General features: G+C 35.4%; 1 protein-coding gene across 1 annotated transcript; it reads right to left on the reverse strand.

The window, feature by feature from the left end:
• Positions 1-502: 502 nt before the first annotated feature.
• Positions 503-12,837, reverse strand: LOC137396763 (ESF1 homolog). Its single transcript, XM_068083072.1, has 9 exons — positions 12,718-12,837; positions 12,072-12,186; positions 11,312-11,410; positions 9,904-9,954; positions 7,222-7,365; positions 5,200-5,354; positions 4,910-5,065; positions 4,444-4,611; positions 503-811 (listed from the first exon to the last, which is right to left on the reverse strand). Exons 5-9 carry the CDS (start codon positions 7,271-7,273, stop codon positions 503-505), a joined length of 840 nt encoding a protein of 279 aa, XP_067939173.1. The 5' UTR covers positions 7,274-7,365; positions 9,904-9,954; positions 11,312-11,410; positions 12,072-12,186; positions 12,718-12,837.
• Between the last annotated feature and the right edge of the window lie 2,054 nt (positions 12,838-14,891).

The raw sequence follows: 14,891 nt of genomic DNA on the forward strand, positions 1-14,891 counted from the left end.
ATGCCCAGGCTAGTGTGAACCTATCTACAGCTATCACAGCGATGCAATATGCATCTAGCTGCTAGTTTTACAGTTTACACTGCTTGTAATCATAAAATAGACGGATCAAGTCACGTGACCGTGACAATAGGCTTTTAACATCTAAGACACGCCATATCTAATACATCGTGAGATCTGAATCTATCGACGCGCTTCCATGAGTATCAGTCTGAGCGTCATATGTAACATAAGTCACTCGTTTTGCAGAAGTTATTTTACTTTTTTTTTGCTAGATGCCCCAGACTATATTTCCCCCACCAACCCCCAAGATAGCCATGCCCAGGCTAGTGTGAACCTATCTTCAGCTATCACTGCGATGCAATATGCATCTAGCTGCTAGTTATACAGGTTACACTGCTAATATTCACAATGTAGACTGTGCTTTCCAGAACTGTTTGGGGGGGTCAGTTTATTACATACATATAGACTGATGCATAAAATATAAAAATATTAACACCTCAGGCTATCCTTTGCCATTCAAAAGCCGTGTTTGTTTAGAATGCAGTCTACTTTTAGCTTTAATAGACTTTACTAGAGTAGATATATTCTTGTTTGACTCTGAGTTTTTACTGTTTATCATTAGGCTGGTCTCCGGATCTATTTTTCGCTTTTTTGGTTTGTCAATCGACCGTTCGCTGTCACGTATACGACGTTGCTTTTCATCAATTATCGCTTGCATAGCCTTAGTTTTCCTGTAATCTTGTGAAGAGGGGTTCATAGTGTAAAGATGAGATGAGTACATAGCCCTGAATCTCTCATCCTTAACATCAATCTGAAATAGAGAGTTAACGATGGTATTTACTAATAAACAAAATTGTGGCTAATTGTGAAATAATAAACAACATGATGACGCACTCAGTCATAAAATTGGTTGTGAAATATAGAAATATAAAATATGTCAGTTTTCATGATTGCCTGAATAAAAAAACAAAGGGTATGAGAACGATATATCCATTATTTTCAGGAACTTTCAAATCTCAATACAACTAGACGTAATATTACTATCTACGAATAGACAACGATGTATGCTCTGGTGCTTCTGATAAGGTTGGGCATCTTCGTTAGTAACACCTGCCATTACTTGTCATAGTTTTAACTGGTGACTTCTATAATGAGTGATAGTAACTGCAGGTGTAATCTTTTAATAAACGATACAATAGACTGACAAACCAGATTATTCCTAACATTGTTTTAAAAGAGTTGAAAATAGACCAACTGTAAACAATAGATGAGTTTCTAGCCTGTGACTTGAAGATGTGATTGCGTCAAATAGGTAGATTTGATGAAATTAAGACCAATAAAAAGCTAAAACATCAGCTAAAATTTGATGTCATTTTTGTCTTTATAGGCTAACCTTGTCCAGAGATATAAGCGTTTGAATGAGGCCATCTTTTAAAAATTCATTCGTGACGAGTGTTACATGTGAAAAGAGTCCACGAGTGATAAACATAACATCTCTTCTTTAGCCAATCATCAGCACAAAATGTTTATATAGGTCGTAATAAATGTTATCACTCGTAAAACGTGTTGTCTGCGATCTCGAAGTTATGCATTTTACTCTATTATTAGATCGGATCAACATTGATATTTACTAAAATAATTAACATCGTAATTTTAATGAATTACTCGATCGACACAGTTTATTGACGAAAAACAGAATTGTAAAAATGCAGCCAGTTCCTGCGAAGATGACTCTTGAGTTTTCTGAGCATCAAGTGGTTAAAGTTTGAGGCAGACAGCTTATAGTTAGAGCTGACAGGTGTCAGCAGCGTGATGCCGCAGAGGAAGATAGGAAAATGGAGGTAAATTTATCTTTTACTTTGAGTCTCCTATAGATATACTGTTGTGTTTACATTCAGATTATATTTTCCCGTTCGAGACTAATGTAATTTCCAAATCGTGCGCGTGCGAGATACGGATGCACAGTGAGTTATTGACGGCTTCTTTTTAATCCATAGCATCTAGCGATACAATGGCTTAGATTGATGAATATACTAAAGGTAATAATTTTAGTACTCATGAATACATTTACTAATTAATAAAATTATAACTTTTTGCTATCACCAATCATCGTTTTATAAATTAATTATTGTTTCACCTAGCTATAATATTTGCTTCAAATTTTCTTTGGCAGTTTTAGCTAGGTAATTAGTTTTATGATTAGACTTTAGATGTTCACTTCTCGCTTGTAGAAAGTGAGGATAATCGATTGATCAATGCACATCTTAACTTCCAGAACCAAAGCTTCGAATCATTAGCTTGGCGTACTTATGCTTTTGTTAAACATTTATTCATTTTTAAAATTACACTCGCAATCTATCTAACTTCCCATTTGATAGCTTTCAGTTGATACGCGTTAGAACGACATTTCTATGAATGACATATATTTATTGTATTTGTTTTATTGATTACAGGATGTTTATGGATTCCCATCAGCGAACAGCTTTGTCAGTGTGGAAACTGTCATAAATGGGAAAGAGAGACTTGAATGTGTGCTGCATAAACCATAATATGTTTTGTTTTAGTTTGCTGCAGTAGATGAATTTGTCCTATTGTATAAGCTGAAACTATGTGAGTGGCCACGACTTGAATGAATATTTATAATAAAAGCTTTATGCCGAGATAAAAACTTTTTGGCTTGTACAAATTATATAATAAAATAATATTTTTGAAGATAATGCAAAACATGATTTGCAGAACATTGAATACATCATTGCCCCGTTGACACCTGTGCTGAAACCTTGTCTAATAGATGGGTTCATGAAGTGTAATCAGAGATGCATTGACAAGTACTATTGCCTTTTCAAAGACGCAGCTTGCTTATTTTACTTAGTAACTAGTTTCCGGTGTGGGTAGCAACGGAACTGCGCCAACACAAAAACCTTATTCTACTTAGTTTGCTTGACATAATTACCGTAAACCGGTAGAACTGGTAGTCGGTACTAAGATGTTTACACAGCATGTAGAGGAGGCTAATATGAGAAGTTTTAAATTTCCCTTATTTGAGGCGTTTGAGACGTTCATAATAATGTATCTGTAGCTGGATTAAAAATTTTATTCTAGCCAACATGAGCAAATACAAAATAAAATATATGCCAATACAGTCACATAGGACTAAACTTTTATCGCAATAGCCGATGGGAATACGAGAGATAGAGACAGGTTCTATCACATGTTACATCATTTTGGGCAAGTCTGGGCATGTCTTTTCTGGCCTGAGCGCTTTAACCGCGATCAATTTATTCCGATTTTAATCTTCAAATATCTTGACAATGAGATCGCCTAACACAACAAACAACATATCAACTGATAGACAAAAAATGCTTTCATTGAAAATCAACTAACATTTGATGCAATCCCATCTTTAATATTTAGCATTCAGTCACAAAGCCAGGATTTTTCGAAGTGGATGGGTGCAAAAACCACATAAGCTGTGATTCAACTACAATGCTAGGATTTCTCAAAGAATGTGAGTGAATAAACCATGTAGCCTTTCATCATTGGAGTGAATGAGTGAAAGAATTGTGATAGACAAATAAACAGAAAGACTGAACCAACAAGGATAGAGGGGCTAGAAGGAATGATAATATGTCTATAAAGTGGAACCTCGCTTCTCGAACATACTCCGTTCCAGAAAGTTCTTCAAAAACCGAGTTGTTTGAGATCCAAAACAACTTTTTCCATTACAATTATTATATGTGAATTTTTATCCGTTCTATGTCAAGAAAACAACTTCGGTAGGTTTTTCTTTAACCTTTTACATTAAAAACGGTACTGCATAGGCTACTGCATACTATAAATAAAACGAGTAGATGTAGATCATGTTGAATGTTATTAAAATATTTTTCATTTATGATGAAAAAAGAAAACAAAGAGTAAACTTTCGTGTGTTTTGCTCTTGAAACATCGAAAACATTATAAGTTAAGATACAATACCAAAAATTGAAAATGAAAAATGGCAAAAAATGCAAGATTGGTTACATAAAAACTCGTGAAAAAAAGGAAATATAAACAGCAGAGACATGTTCACTTCACATCTTTGAAAGAGAATCTTCCTCTGAAACAATTTAAGAAAACTCGACTGAAGAGGAGTTGTCTTTCTAGCAAATCTCTTCAGTAGACGAGACGGCGTACCAGATTGTTTCCTAATTTTTGTAAAGAATTTATGAAGCCTAACTTGCTGCTCCCTCTGTTTGAAAACCTTCCGAAAGTTTCCATGCTGTTTCCGGAACTTTTTTGAGCGTTTAATTTCAATGCACATGCTTTGGTTTGGTCGAGAACTGAATTTATGTTCGAGAACTGAGACGAAGGAATCTCAAAATGTATGGTCGAAAACCGAGTTAATCGAGAACCGAAGCGTTCGAGAAACGAGGTTCCACTGTACATGATGATTTTAACAAAAACCTTGAAGTCATCTTTGAAATCCTTTAGCTCATTTTTCTTCAACTTTCTTTTCCTCTTGCTCTTTGTCATATTGTCGTACTCAGCAATCTCCTTCATGTTGAAATGCTTCTTGGACAGGGTGTCTCCCTTGTCGTTCATCACCATCAGATTAAGAGACTCCCCTTCTCCCTAATAACACTTACATCTTTCAATTACAAAGATTTCCTTTCTGACTCACAGACAGTGTTTAGAGATAACAAATATGCCAAGTGGTACTATCACCAACTTGACTATAAAAAATTAAGCGATTCTACGATAGCGAAGGAATGCGATGAACAGGTATGTCTCTAGACAGTTTATGAACTTTATGACAGTTTATGTTTATGAACTGGTGGAGGCAATGACAAAGAAATAGGTAACTCGATGAATATATAGATAACTCTATGTGTTGATGATCATGTAAAATGAGCTTGCTGATATGACTCACTTCTTTAGTTGCCTCATGAGTTAGGACTTCAGACTTAGCCTTAGGTATCTTCTTTTTCTTTTCATGCCTGCTGGTGCGCACCTCTTTGATACCATCATCTGATGCAACAAGTTCTGAGGCATTAAATCCTTCTGGTAGTTCATCATCTGAGAAAGCCTTCAAATTGGTAAACATTTATCTGTCAGTTAATTTACAACCACCAATATGGCTCAATAAGGGAACTGAAGACCTTAATGTTGTACTCTCTAAAAAATACTTGAACTAAATGGGCAACAAATGCCAAAATTTACCTGCACATCCATTTCTTTGATCTTTTTTTGTTCTTTTAGCTGCTTTGCCTTTTCACGCTTTTGCTGTCGTTGTTTATCAAACACTGACTCCACCCTTTTTGCTTTCTCTGCCTTCGTTTTCTTTTTTACCAACCCTTCTGCAGTGTCTTTTAGACCTGAAACATTTTATTGGCATACAGACACAAAAGCAAAGATAAAGGCATCGTAACTGTTGTACAACTTTTACACTTTTAGTACTAATATAATAGTATTAGTGGAATGAGAAATCTTCAATTGTTTCATATGACAAACCAGAAATGGAAGACTGCCAGAATTCATATAAATCTCATGCCTGTGAATTTGACTAGCGATACTCAAGTGCCTAAGGAAGTATTTTCTACATAAAATGGAAAAAGCAAACGAGAGGATAGTAATTAGTGTGAGACATTCGCTTCCACTAAATAGGACATAAGTGTGTAGAGTTTCCTAATGTAAGTACAGACGCTCCCCTACTTACGCACATTCAGTTATGAGCGACGGTACACACGAACATATCTGCATGTATGTGCGCCGCTAATAAAGACGCTTGGCGTCGGTATTAACAGCGGAAAGAAACACTACTTGGAAGCACTACCCAGCGTCCACCTTCCTCTGCCCAGTTCGTTGCAGTGCACAAGTGCAGTGAACGCATCTCCAGTGCGCAAAGAACTTTTTTTATTTTTATCTTTAAATATCTCGTGCATCCATTATTCAACATGGTTGGTGAAAAGCGAAAGGCTTCTAGTGAGAGTGGTAGTGCAAAGAAGAGGCAAGCCATTTCATTTGAAACGAAAGTGTCAATAATAAAGAAACATATGATGCGGCTGTGAAAATGGTGAGCGTTGCAAGGGCATACAACTTAAATCGTTCGACCGTTAATAAAGAAGAAAACTGCAATCGTAGTTAGATTGCTTCTATGGGCCAATTTCTAGTACATCCTCTAAAGAAGATACCCATCAACACTCATCTTTTTCCTACATTGAAGTTACGGAAGAGGAAGTAACTTTTGAAACCCATTCCAGCGACGACGAAGACCCTCTCATGATATAAAATATGTAGTACAGTACCGTACGTATTCTCTCCATTTTATTAAATGTTTTTATCAGTACAAACCAATACAGGTTACTTATACAAGCCTTAAACATACTTATGTAAACCTTTGATATACATGTACTTATATACAACTTTTTCTATTAGAATTATTAGCCTATATGTGAATTTTTATTCGTTCTATGTCAAGAAAACAACTTCGGTAGGTGTTGCTTTAACCTTTTACATTATAAACGGTACTGTATACTGCATACCATAAATAAAACGAGTAGATGTAGATCTTGTTGAATGTTATTAAAATATTTTTCATTTATGATGATGAAAAAAGAAAAAAAAATTAAACTTTCGTTTGTTTTGCTCTTGAAAGATCGCAAACATTATAAGTTAAGATACAAAACCAAAAATTGATAATGAAAACTGGCAAAAAATGCAACAGATTGGTTACATAAAAACTCGTGAAAAAAAGGAAATATAAACAGCAGAGACATGTTCAATTCACATCTTTGAAAGAGAATCTTCCTCATAAACAATTTAAGAAAACTCGACTGAAGAGGAGTTGTCTTACTAGCAAATCTCTTCAGTAAACGAGACGGCGTCCCAAATGGTTTCCTATTTTTTGTAAAGAATTTATGAAGCCTAACTTGCTACTCCCTCTGTTTGAAAACCTTCCGAAAGTTTCCATGCTGTTTTTGGAGCTTTTTAGAGCGTTTAATTTCAATGGAACGAACGAATTCACCTTACGAACGATCGTTCGGAAAATAACTCATTCGTAAGTTGGGGAGCGTTTGTACATCACAGCAACACTGACAGTTCAAAGAGATATTATGTAAGAACCTTATAGTGAACTATTATTATGCTAAAGAGTAAAAAACAGGCAAACTAAGAAATGCATCAGAACACACTGCCAGACTTAACTGAGCCATCTCTGTTTTAGTTCAATACAGGTCTATGTACCTGCATCCCATGTGACCTCAAGGTCAACTGACCCGTCACTGTCCTCCTTCATCGTCTTGAACCCTCCGGGTAAAAGAGCTCTGTACTTATCAATTTATCTCTCATCTTCCTCACCAGAGCTTGAATCAGCTAGCTCGAGCAACTCTACACAAATATTGGATTGAGATGCTAGAGTGTTCCTACTTATGCAGCCTGCCCAGTACTATCACTACAACTAAATCACAATAAAATAAAGTTTTTTTCTTTAGGTGATATAATGTAAACAGACTACACATTTTTTATAAACAGAAATGTATGTACCAATACTGACTAGCTCGCAATAAACTTATTTTTTCACCAATATATAATATGAAAATATAATGTTAACAGGCTAAAGTCTTTTTCAGATATACCCTAGGACACTTATATTTTGCTAGTATTTAGTTTTGTGAGTAGCATACAGAGTAAAATTTTGCAGCTACTTGATATCGCAGCTCTGATGAGTGCGAAAATATGCTGATGTGAAAATAAATGCAGTGGAACAAACGTAATTAGATACCTCATATCCAGTTTACAGGTAAGGGAAAAATTTTCAATCTGGGACTAGTTTGTATTTGTGAACCGCAGGTAGAAATCTGTAAACGAGATCGATAATGCAATTTGATTGCTTGCTGCCATTTGTTTCTTGGACTATCAATGACATTTAGGTCCCTGGCGCCGTGACTGAAGTGGTACCAATATTAAATCTCAAGTATTTATAGCACGCGGAGGCCATGGCTCAGTTTGATTTCACTTGTGGGTTGAGATGATTTCATGTTTATTGAGAATTCTGGACTCCTGACATGGAAGATATCTTGACAGTATGTTATCAACAATAGCAGAGGAGGAAGGCAATTACTGATTGACTTGTTTTGTTAAAAAAAACGAATGGTGATTTGAATTTAAGTTTGAGAAGAAATTTGAGAATAAAGATTTGAGTTTAAATGTAATTGTGAAATAATTAGCAAGCAATAGCTAAATTAAATCTGTTTTCTTATGATTACAATAAAAGATGATTCAGTAATAATAGAAATAATATGAACTGAAAAAACAAAATAAAAATCCTGAATATGTTCAATTACAATTCTTGCATAGAAGTGTGCGTATAAATAAAGGGTACTGTTCAAGCAAAAGCTACCGATCAAAACTTTGAATACGACAATACTGGTAACTCTAGGTACTGGTAGAAATGTAAAAATGAAATATACTGCCTTTGTCTGACTGAAAGGAGAGAGAATGTTGAGGCTCTTCCTACGGAGATAACGTGTAGCTATAGCTATACTAGCTATAGCATGGCATATAGCATGCATTATATAGCTATACTAGCAATAGCTGGACAAACACAACGTTACAAACTTTGAGGGAGTCATATTACACCTTGACTCTTTTGCAGGCATAGCGACATTATGCCTGCAAAAAAGTTGAGAGTTGCAATTTATTATCGTTTCGCGATACTGACGCCAATAGGCAGAGCGACTATTATGTCGCAACGCGAACGTTTTTTATAAATTGATTTCTGGTTAGCTTATTGCCTTTTTATTTAATTTTTTTTACTAATAGAAAACTACAATATATTGGTCTCTGTTAACAACCAAAATATTAGCCATTTTGAGAAAAAAACGATCGTTTTGCAATACTAAACGAACGACAAATGCGAAACCAAAACTTATTTAAATAAAATGGAGAACTTTGTTTGTAGCTTGTTTATGCTTCTGTTACTGCTTTCTGAATATTTTCCCAGAGTACAGCAACTTTCTTTTACTGTCATGGCGTCCTCCAAAGGCTATAGGCAAAGGCAAAGCTATAGAGGAACAATAATAAGCACATGATGTCAAAACTGTGGTGTAGGCCTCCGCGAGGGCAAAAGCACCCAAAATTACTACAGCTAGGGAAACACTTATATAAGAATTTGACTCATAAATGTTTATTTGTATTTACCTGTACAATAAAAACATAATACGCATATACAATACCATATAAAAAAACGTATCAATGATTTTTTTAAATCAATTTGCGAAAAATTAATCTGCCCAGCGGGTCTTAAATAGCCCAAAAAACTTGCCTGCGAAAAGGTTAAAGCACATAAATTACGTAATTTTTTATCATATATTTCAATACATCAGACTCTTGGCTTTCGAATGAGCTATTGTTTGACATGGTGAGACAGACATTAGTTGGTGTTTATAAGATTTCCCCAGAACTCTACTGCAGAAATGTTTAATGGTATAGGCTCGAATAAATAATCAAATCATAAACCATCAAATAATAATTGACTCTCTATGAGATGATGACCATAAACAGGAACTTAATAGGAAAAGCATGAAGCAATATGTGGAGGCCAAAAGAATGTGCTATAAATGATGACAATGAAAAGGTGCTATTTGAAACTGTAACCCTGAAAGTAGCTACATGAAATCAAGGTCGGATAAGCATGGAATGAAACTTGTGTAATGAAGCGCTACCAATATATAGAAATGTTTGATGCGGCATGCAAAGAGGGAACCAGATGGTAGACACACATAGTGAAGGTGCTAAAAGATACAATACAGTTTTAATGTCACCTTAAAAACAAACAGCTCTTCATGAGTAAATCACCCTACAGGAAATAGACATTTCAATATCTCATTGTTACAAAGTATACAGATATTCGAAATATGATGGTACCTGATCGTTCTTTAGCTTTTGCACAAGGTTTCCCAGTCTCCTCTTCTTTGTCTACGCAACATATATAATAGATTAGTAACAAGATTGCTATTACATGCTGTCACATGCCAAACAATTTGTTATTAAGAAAGCACAATCAGAGAAACTTAAACCATAACTGCTACGAACAGGTTTCATTGTTTGTTCCATAGGTAAATCAAAAACGCTGAATCCAATTTTGTACTCAAAATAAAGACTGGTCAACTAACTTTCAAAGTCATGTTTGTTTGTGAAGGCTTTTTTACAGCGATTCAATATCAGTGTCGTAACCGACACAACAAGCCTCGCCAATAAATGTTTGACATAACCTCACGTTTTTGGGATGGAAGTTGGAGATGTTTAGTCTGATTTAGAATTATAGAGATGGGCGTCTTAAAATACATTATTTTCAAAAGTCGGCCTTCAAAATAATTTCATTATTTTTATGAAGATAAGCTAGATAAGCTACCGTACTTTTCCGACTATAAACCGTACCTCTATATGAGCCGCAGCTGCTTTATTTAAAAAAAAAGGATAAGAAAACAATACATAGGTCGCACCTTTGTATAGGCTGCAACACTCAGAACAGTGCTTTTTAACAAGGCAACAACTTTCCTGTTTAGAACGGAAAAGTACCTAACAGCACTGTTTCGTATTAACCAACGTTTTTTAACCTAGTGCCTAACGGAACAGTAAGTTAGGCATCATTTCGTGTTTTCTTCCACCGCTAAAGGCGCACTAACCTGAGATTCTGATTAATGTGCCCTAGCAATGAAAGGAAAAACTACAGATTAGCCGCACCCTTACATAACCCGCATGGCTCAAATCATCAGAAACAAGTAGCGGCTAATAGTCCGAAAAGTACGGTAATTAACATTGCTTGTAGCTTGTTACAGGATGTTTAATAGGCTGAACGCCAAAGAAATGAGCTCAAAAAGCGCGATAACTATGCTAGCTTGTGATAAAATCTGCGCTTGCGTAATTGTATAAACAAGTCTCATGTTAGCGACTCACTTAGTGTTTTCATAGTTGAGTGCAAAAAAATTGCGGTTTTATCTAATTGGAAAGAAAATGTTGCTGGTCAGAATATTTATTTGTTAGTAAATTAAATGATAGTAACCTGCCATGTTGTGGCCGGGCCACGAATTTATTTCTGACGTTTTATACACTTGCATATAATTATTCTTATATACCAGTATATTTTGTATATTGTGTCCGTCTTTATATAAAACCATATTATGTTTTATACTCGCATATAATTACTCTTACATTTATTTTGCATATTGTGACTTTTTCTATTATGTGTCTTACAGCTAATACTATGTTAGTTTGGTTGTAACTAAGCTAACGTGTTAGCGACTCTACTAAACATTATTATATGTTTTCCTACCTGATTCTATTATATGATCCAGGGAAGATATATGCGTTTATAAAGAGCCCTCTCGCTAGGATAGAAGAGTAGTCACAGCTCCAGAAGTAATGTAAATTCCTTTGAAATAAAACGAACAAAAAACCGTAATCATTCTTAAAATTTATGTAGCATTTCTTCAGATATAGATTGTGCCTGAGGAGAGGCCGGCAAAATCATTTACAATATATTAAACAATACAAAGGAACCACATCAGGATCAACACCTCGGTTGCATTTTATTTGAAGATTAAATGTTTTAACTCAGTTAATCGGGTATTTGTATTAATCGCGTTAATCGTTTAATTAAAGTGATCAATGTGCAGCTCTAGTTTAACCCAATTCGAAAAACCATAAAGTTTTGATAAATACAACCAACAATTATGAAATGACGCTACACAAGGCCGAACCAAGCAGTGGTATCAACATCATTCCAGTTATTTCCTATTCTACTGTCCGGTGACTCCACTGATACCATTATATTTCTACCTAACTTGTAAGCCCTCAGATAATGGATAGCGATATGCTTGTTCTGTCATTTACTACTTTATGATGGTGAATCAATAATGTGAATATTGTAACTGCTAATATTATGTTGTCCAATCAAACCTGGACTTCAGTTAAGCAGATCAAAGCCATTCAGTTCCACATTTTTAAACTTTGGCTGATTATTCTAACTGAAACTTTTGATGTTGAAAGTTTCTCTTATGCATATTTGACCTTGACCTACCCAAACCTCCTACCTGAATCAGAGGCCAGATAGTCATCCATGTCAAGCTGTTCAAGATCATCCGCTTGGTATTTCTTGTTAAGAACTTTACTTCTGTCAGGTCCATTCTCATCCTAAGCGCACCTTACCTGTAACATATTGTGCACTCTTTCAGTCTGAGCAAAACAATGATAAACCCTAAATAGAGTGGGTGACTTGAGAGTTATCAGCGCCAACCACCAATTTGCATGAACACATTGCGTATGAAATGACGCAATAGGCAAAAGAAACTTTGTCAACTCAGACATTCCCAATTCCTATCTGACACAAATGGAATGAAAATATGCAAGTTCTCAGCCTATGCAATATCATCATTATTATATTCAGTCAAACACAGTTGAATCAATAGAAATTAAGTTTTCATTGAATAAATGGCATTTCTGGTAAACTAAAGTGAAATAAAGTAACATCATAAAAGCTAATTAGGCGCATATTATTTACTTTACTAGGGAGTGCCAATATGCTTTCCCCATGGCCCAATCTTAACAGATCAGGTTTAAACAGTGAAAAGGGTAATCTCACTTATAGATGCTGATCAGGTGAAACACAGCGCCGAAGTTCAGGGTGGTTGACTATTGGTTGGACAAAATTTCAAATTAATAACGCAAGGGTGCGCTTACCAGTGATTGGCCAACAGCGGGGTTGATGAAGAATTTAGGCTCATAATTATCTAGCAAATGATCAGCAGAGTTAATCAACTCATCTTCATAAAACTCCATTCTTTCTGAAACAAAGTAAAGTTTCTTTCTGCAAATTAAGTAATTATGCGAATAGGCTGATTGTGAAAACACTGCTTGATAAGATAACTCCCAATGAAGTAAACTTGAGAAAACTATACAAAAACCGCTAAATGATTAATAGTGCTGATGTTACAAAAGACCTAAGGTCAGGCTGTGGGCATATCGCAAATTTATTCCTTGCTGCCACACTAGTCATAGATACGGGCAGGGAGAGTCAAACTCTGGGATAGCGTAATAGTATATTTAGATCAAGTGAGCTGGTGCTGTCACAGGTTCTCTAGCATCACTTTCTTCTGGTCTACAAGGGATGAAACTTGGAACATAAATCTGATGTTTGAAATCATGCAACATTTCATAACTTAAAAAGGTTAGTGGACAGAGGACTAACACAGCCATACAAGAGACTAACTAGAAATGAGGAAAGGTTATTATCATAGTCATACAAATGACAAGCTAGAAATGCAGACAGAAGACTAACGTAGTCATAAAACAAACCAACTAGGAATGAGGAAAGAGAACTAACCTATTCATACAACAAACCAACTAGCAATAAGGAAAGATTACTACCATAGTAATACACCTGACAAGCTACAATGAAGAAAGATTGCTATCATATTCATACAAGTAACCAGCTAGAAGTGAAGAGAAAAGACTAGCGTAGCCATACAAAAGAGCACCTAGAAATATGGAGAGAGGACTTAATTAATCATATAACAGACCAGCTAGAAATGAAGAAATATCACTATCAAAGTCATACAATTGACAAGCTAGAAATGAGCAGAGAAAACTAACATAGTTATACAACTGACCAGCTAGAAAGGAGAACAGATGACTAACATAGTCATACAACGGACTTGCTAGAAATGAGGAAGGAGAACTAACTTATTCATACAACAAACCGACTAAAAATGAGGAAAGATTCCTATCATAGTAATACACCTGACAAGCTACAATTATGGAGAGAGAACTAACATAGTCATATAACAAACCAGCAACAAACGAAGGAGAACCAACCTATCCATATAACAGACCAGCTAAAAATGACGAAAGATTGCTATCATAGTCATACAACTGAGAAGCTAGAAATGAAGAAAGATTACTATCATATTCATACAACTAACAAGCTATAAATGAGGAGAGAAGACTAGCATAGCCATACAAAAAGCCACCTAGAAATATGGAGAGAGGACTTACGTATTCATATAACAGACCAGCTAGAAATATGGAGAGAGAACTAACATAGTCATATAACAGACTAGCAACAAACGAAGGAGAACGAACCTATCCATATAACAGACCAGCTAAAAATGACAAAAGATTGCTATCATAGTCATACAACTGAGAAGCTAGAAATGAAGAAAGAAGACTAGCATAGCCACCCAAAAGAGCACCTAGAAATATGGAGAGAGGACTTACATAATCATATAATAGACCATCTAGAACTGAGGAAAGATTACTATCATAGCCATACAATTGACCAGCTAGAAATGCGGATAGAAGATTAACATAGTCATTCAACAGGCCAACTAAAAATGGCGAGAGCATACTAACATAGCCATACAACCGGCCTGCTAGAAACGAGGAGAGAAGACTCCCATAGTCAAATAATAGTCCGGCTAAAATTTTGGAGAGAGGACTAACATAGTCATATAACAGACCATCTAGGAATGCGAGACGGCTAATATAGTTATATTGTTGTTCAAGCCAACTAAAAATGATGACAGTTGACTGATATAGTCTTATACCACTCGAACTAGAAATGATCAGAAAGGACTAACATAATCATGAAACAAACCAGCAAGAAACGCGGAGAGAACCCTAATATAATCATTCTACAACACAGCTACAAATGAGGGAGGAGAACTAACCTATCCATACAACAAGCCAACTAAACATAAACAAATAAACAATTAAACAACTAACAGACCAACTAGAAATTAGGAGTGAGTACTAACATAGTCATACAATAGACCAGCTAGAAATGAGCAGATCAGACTAACATAGTTATACAACTGACAAGCTAGAAATGAGGAAAGAGAACTAATATGATAGTC

Source organism: Watersipora subatra, chromosome 5 (assembly GCF_963576615.1).
Source record: "Watersipora subatra chromosome 5, tzWatSuba1.1, whole genome shotgun sequence".
Classification (NCBI taxonomy): Eukaryota; Metazoa; Bryozoa; class Gymnolaemata; order Cheilostomatida; family Watersiporidae; genus Watersipora; species Watersipora subatra.

Coding starts and splice junctions, on each gene's coding strand:
- LOC137396763 (XM_068083072.1), bottom strand. CDS start 7,273: ATGAAGGAGGACAGTGACGGGTCAGTTGACCTTGAGGTCACATGGGAT. Junction 5,355..7,221: donor TGAGGTCACATGGGATGCAG/GTACATAGACCT, acceptor AAAATGTTTCAG/GTCTAAAAGACACTGCAGAA. Junction 5,066..5,199: donor TCAAAGAAATGGATGTGCAG/GTAAATTTTGGC, acceptor ACCAATTTGAAG/GCTTTCTCAGATGATGAACT.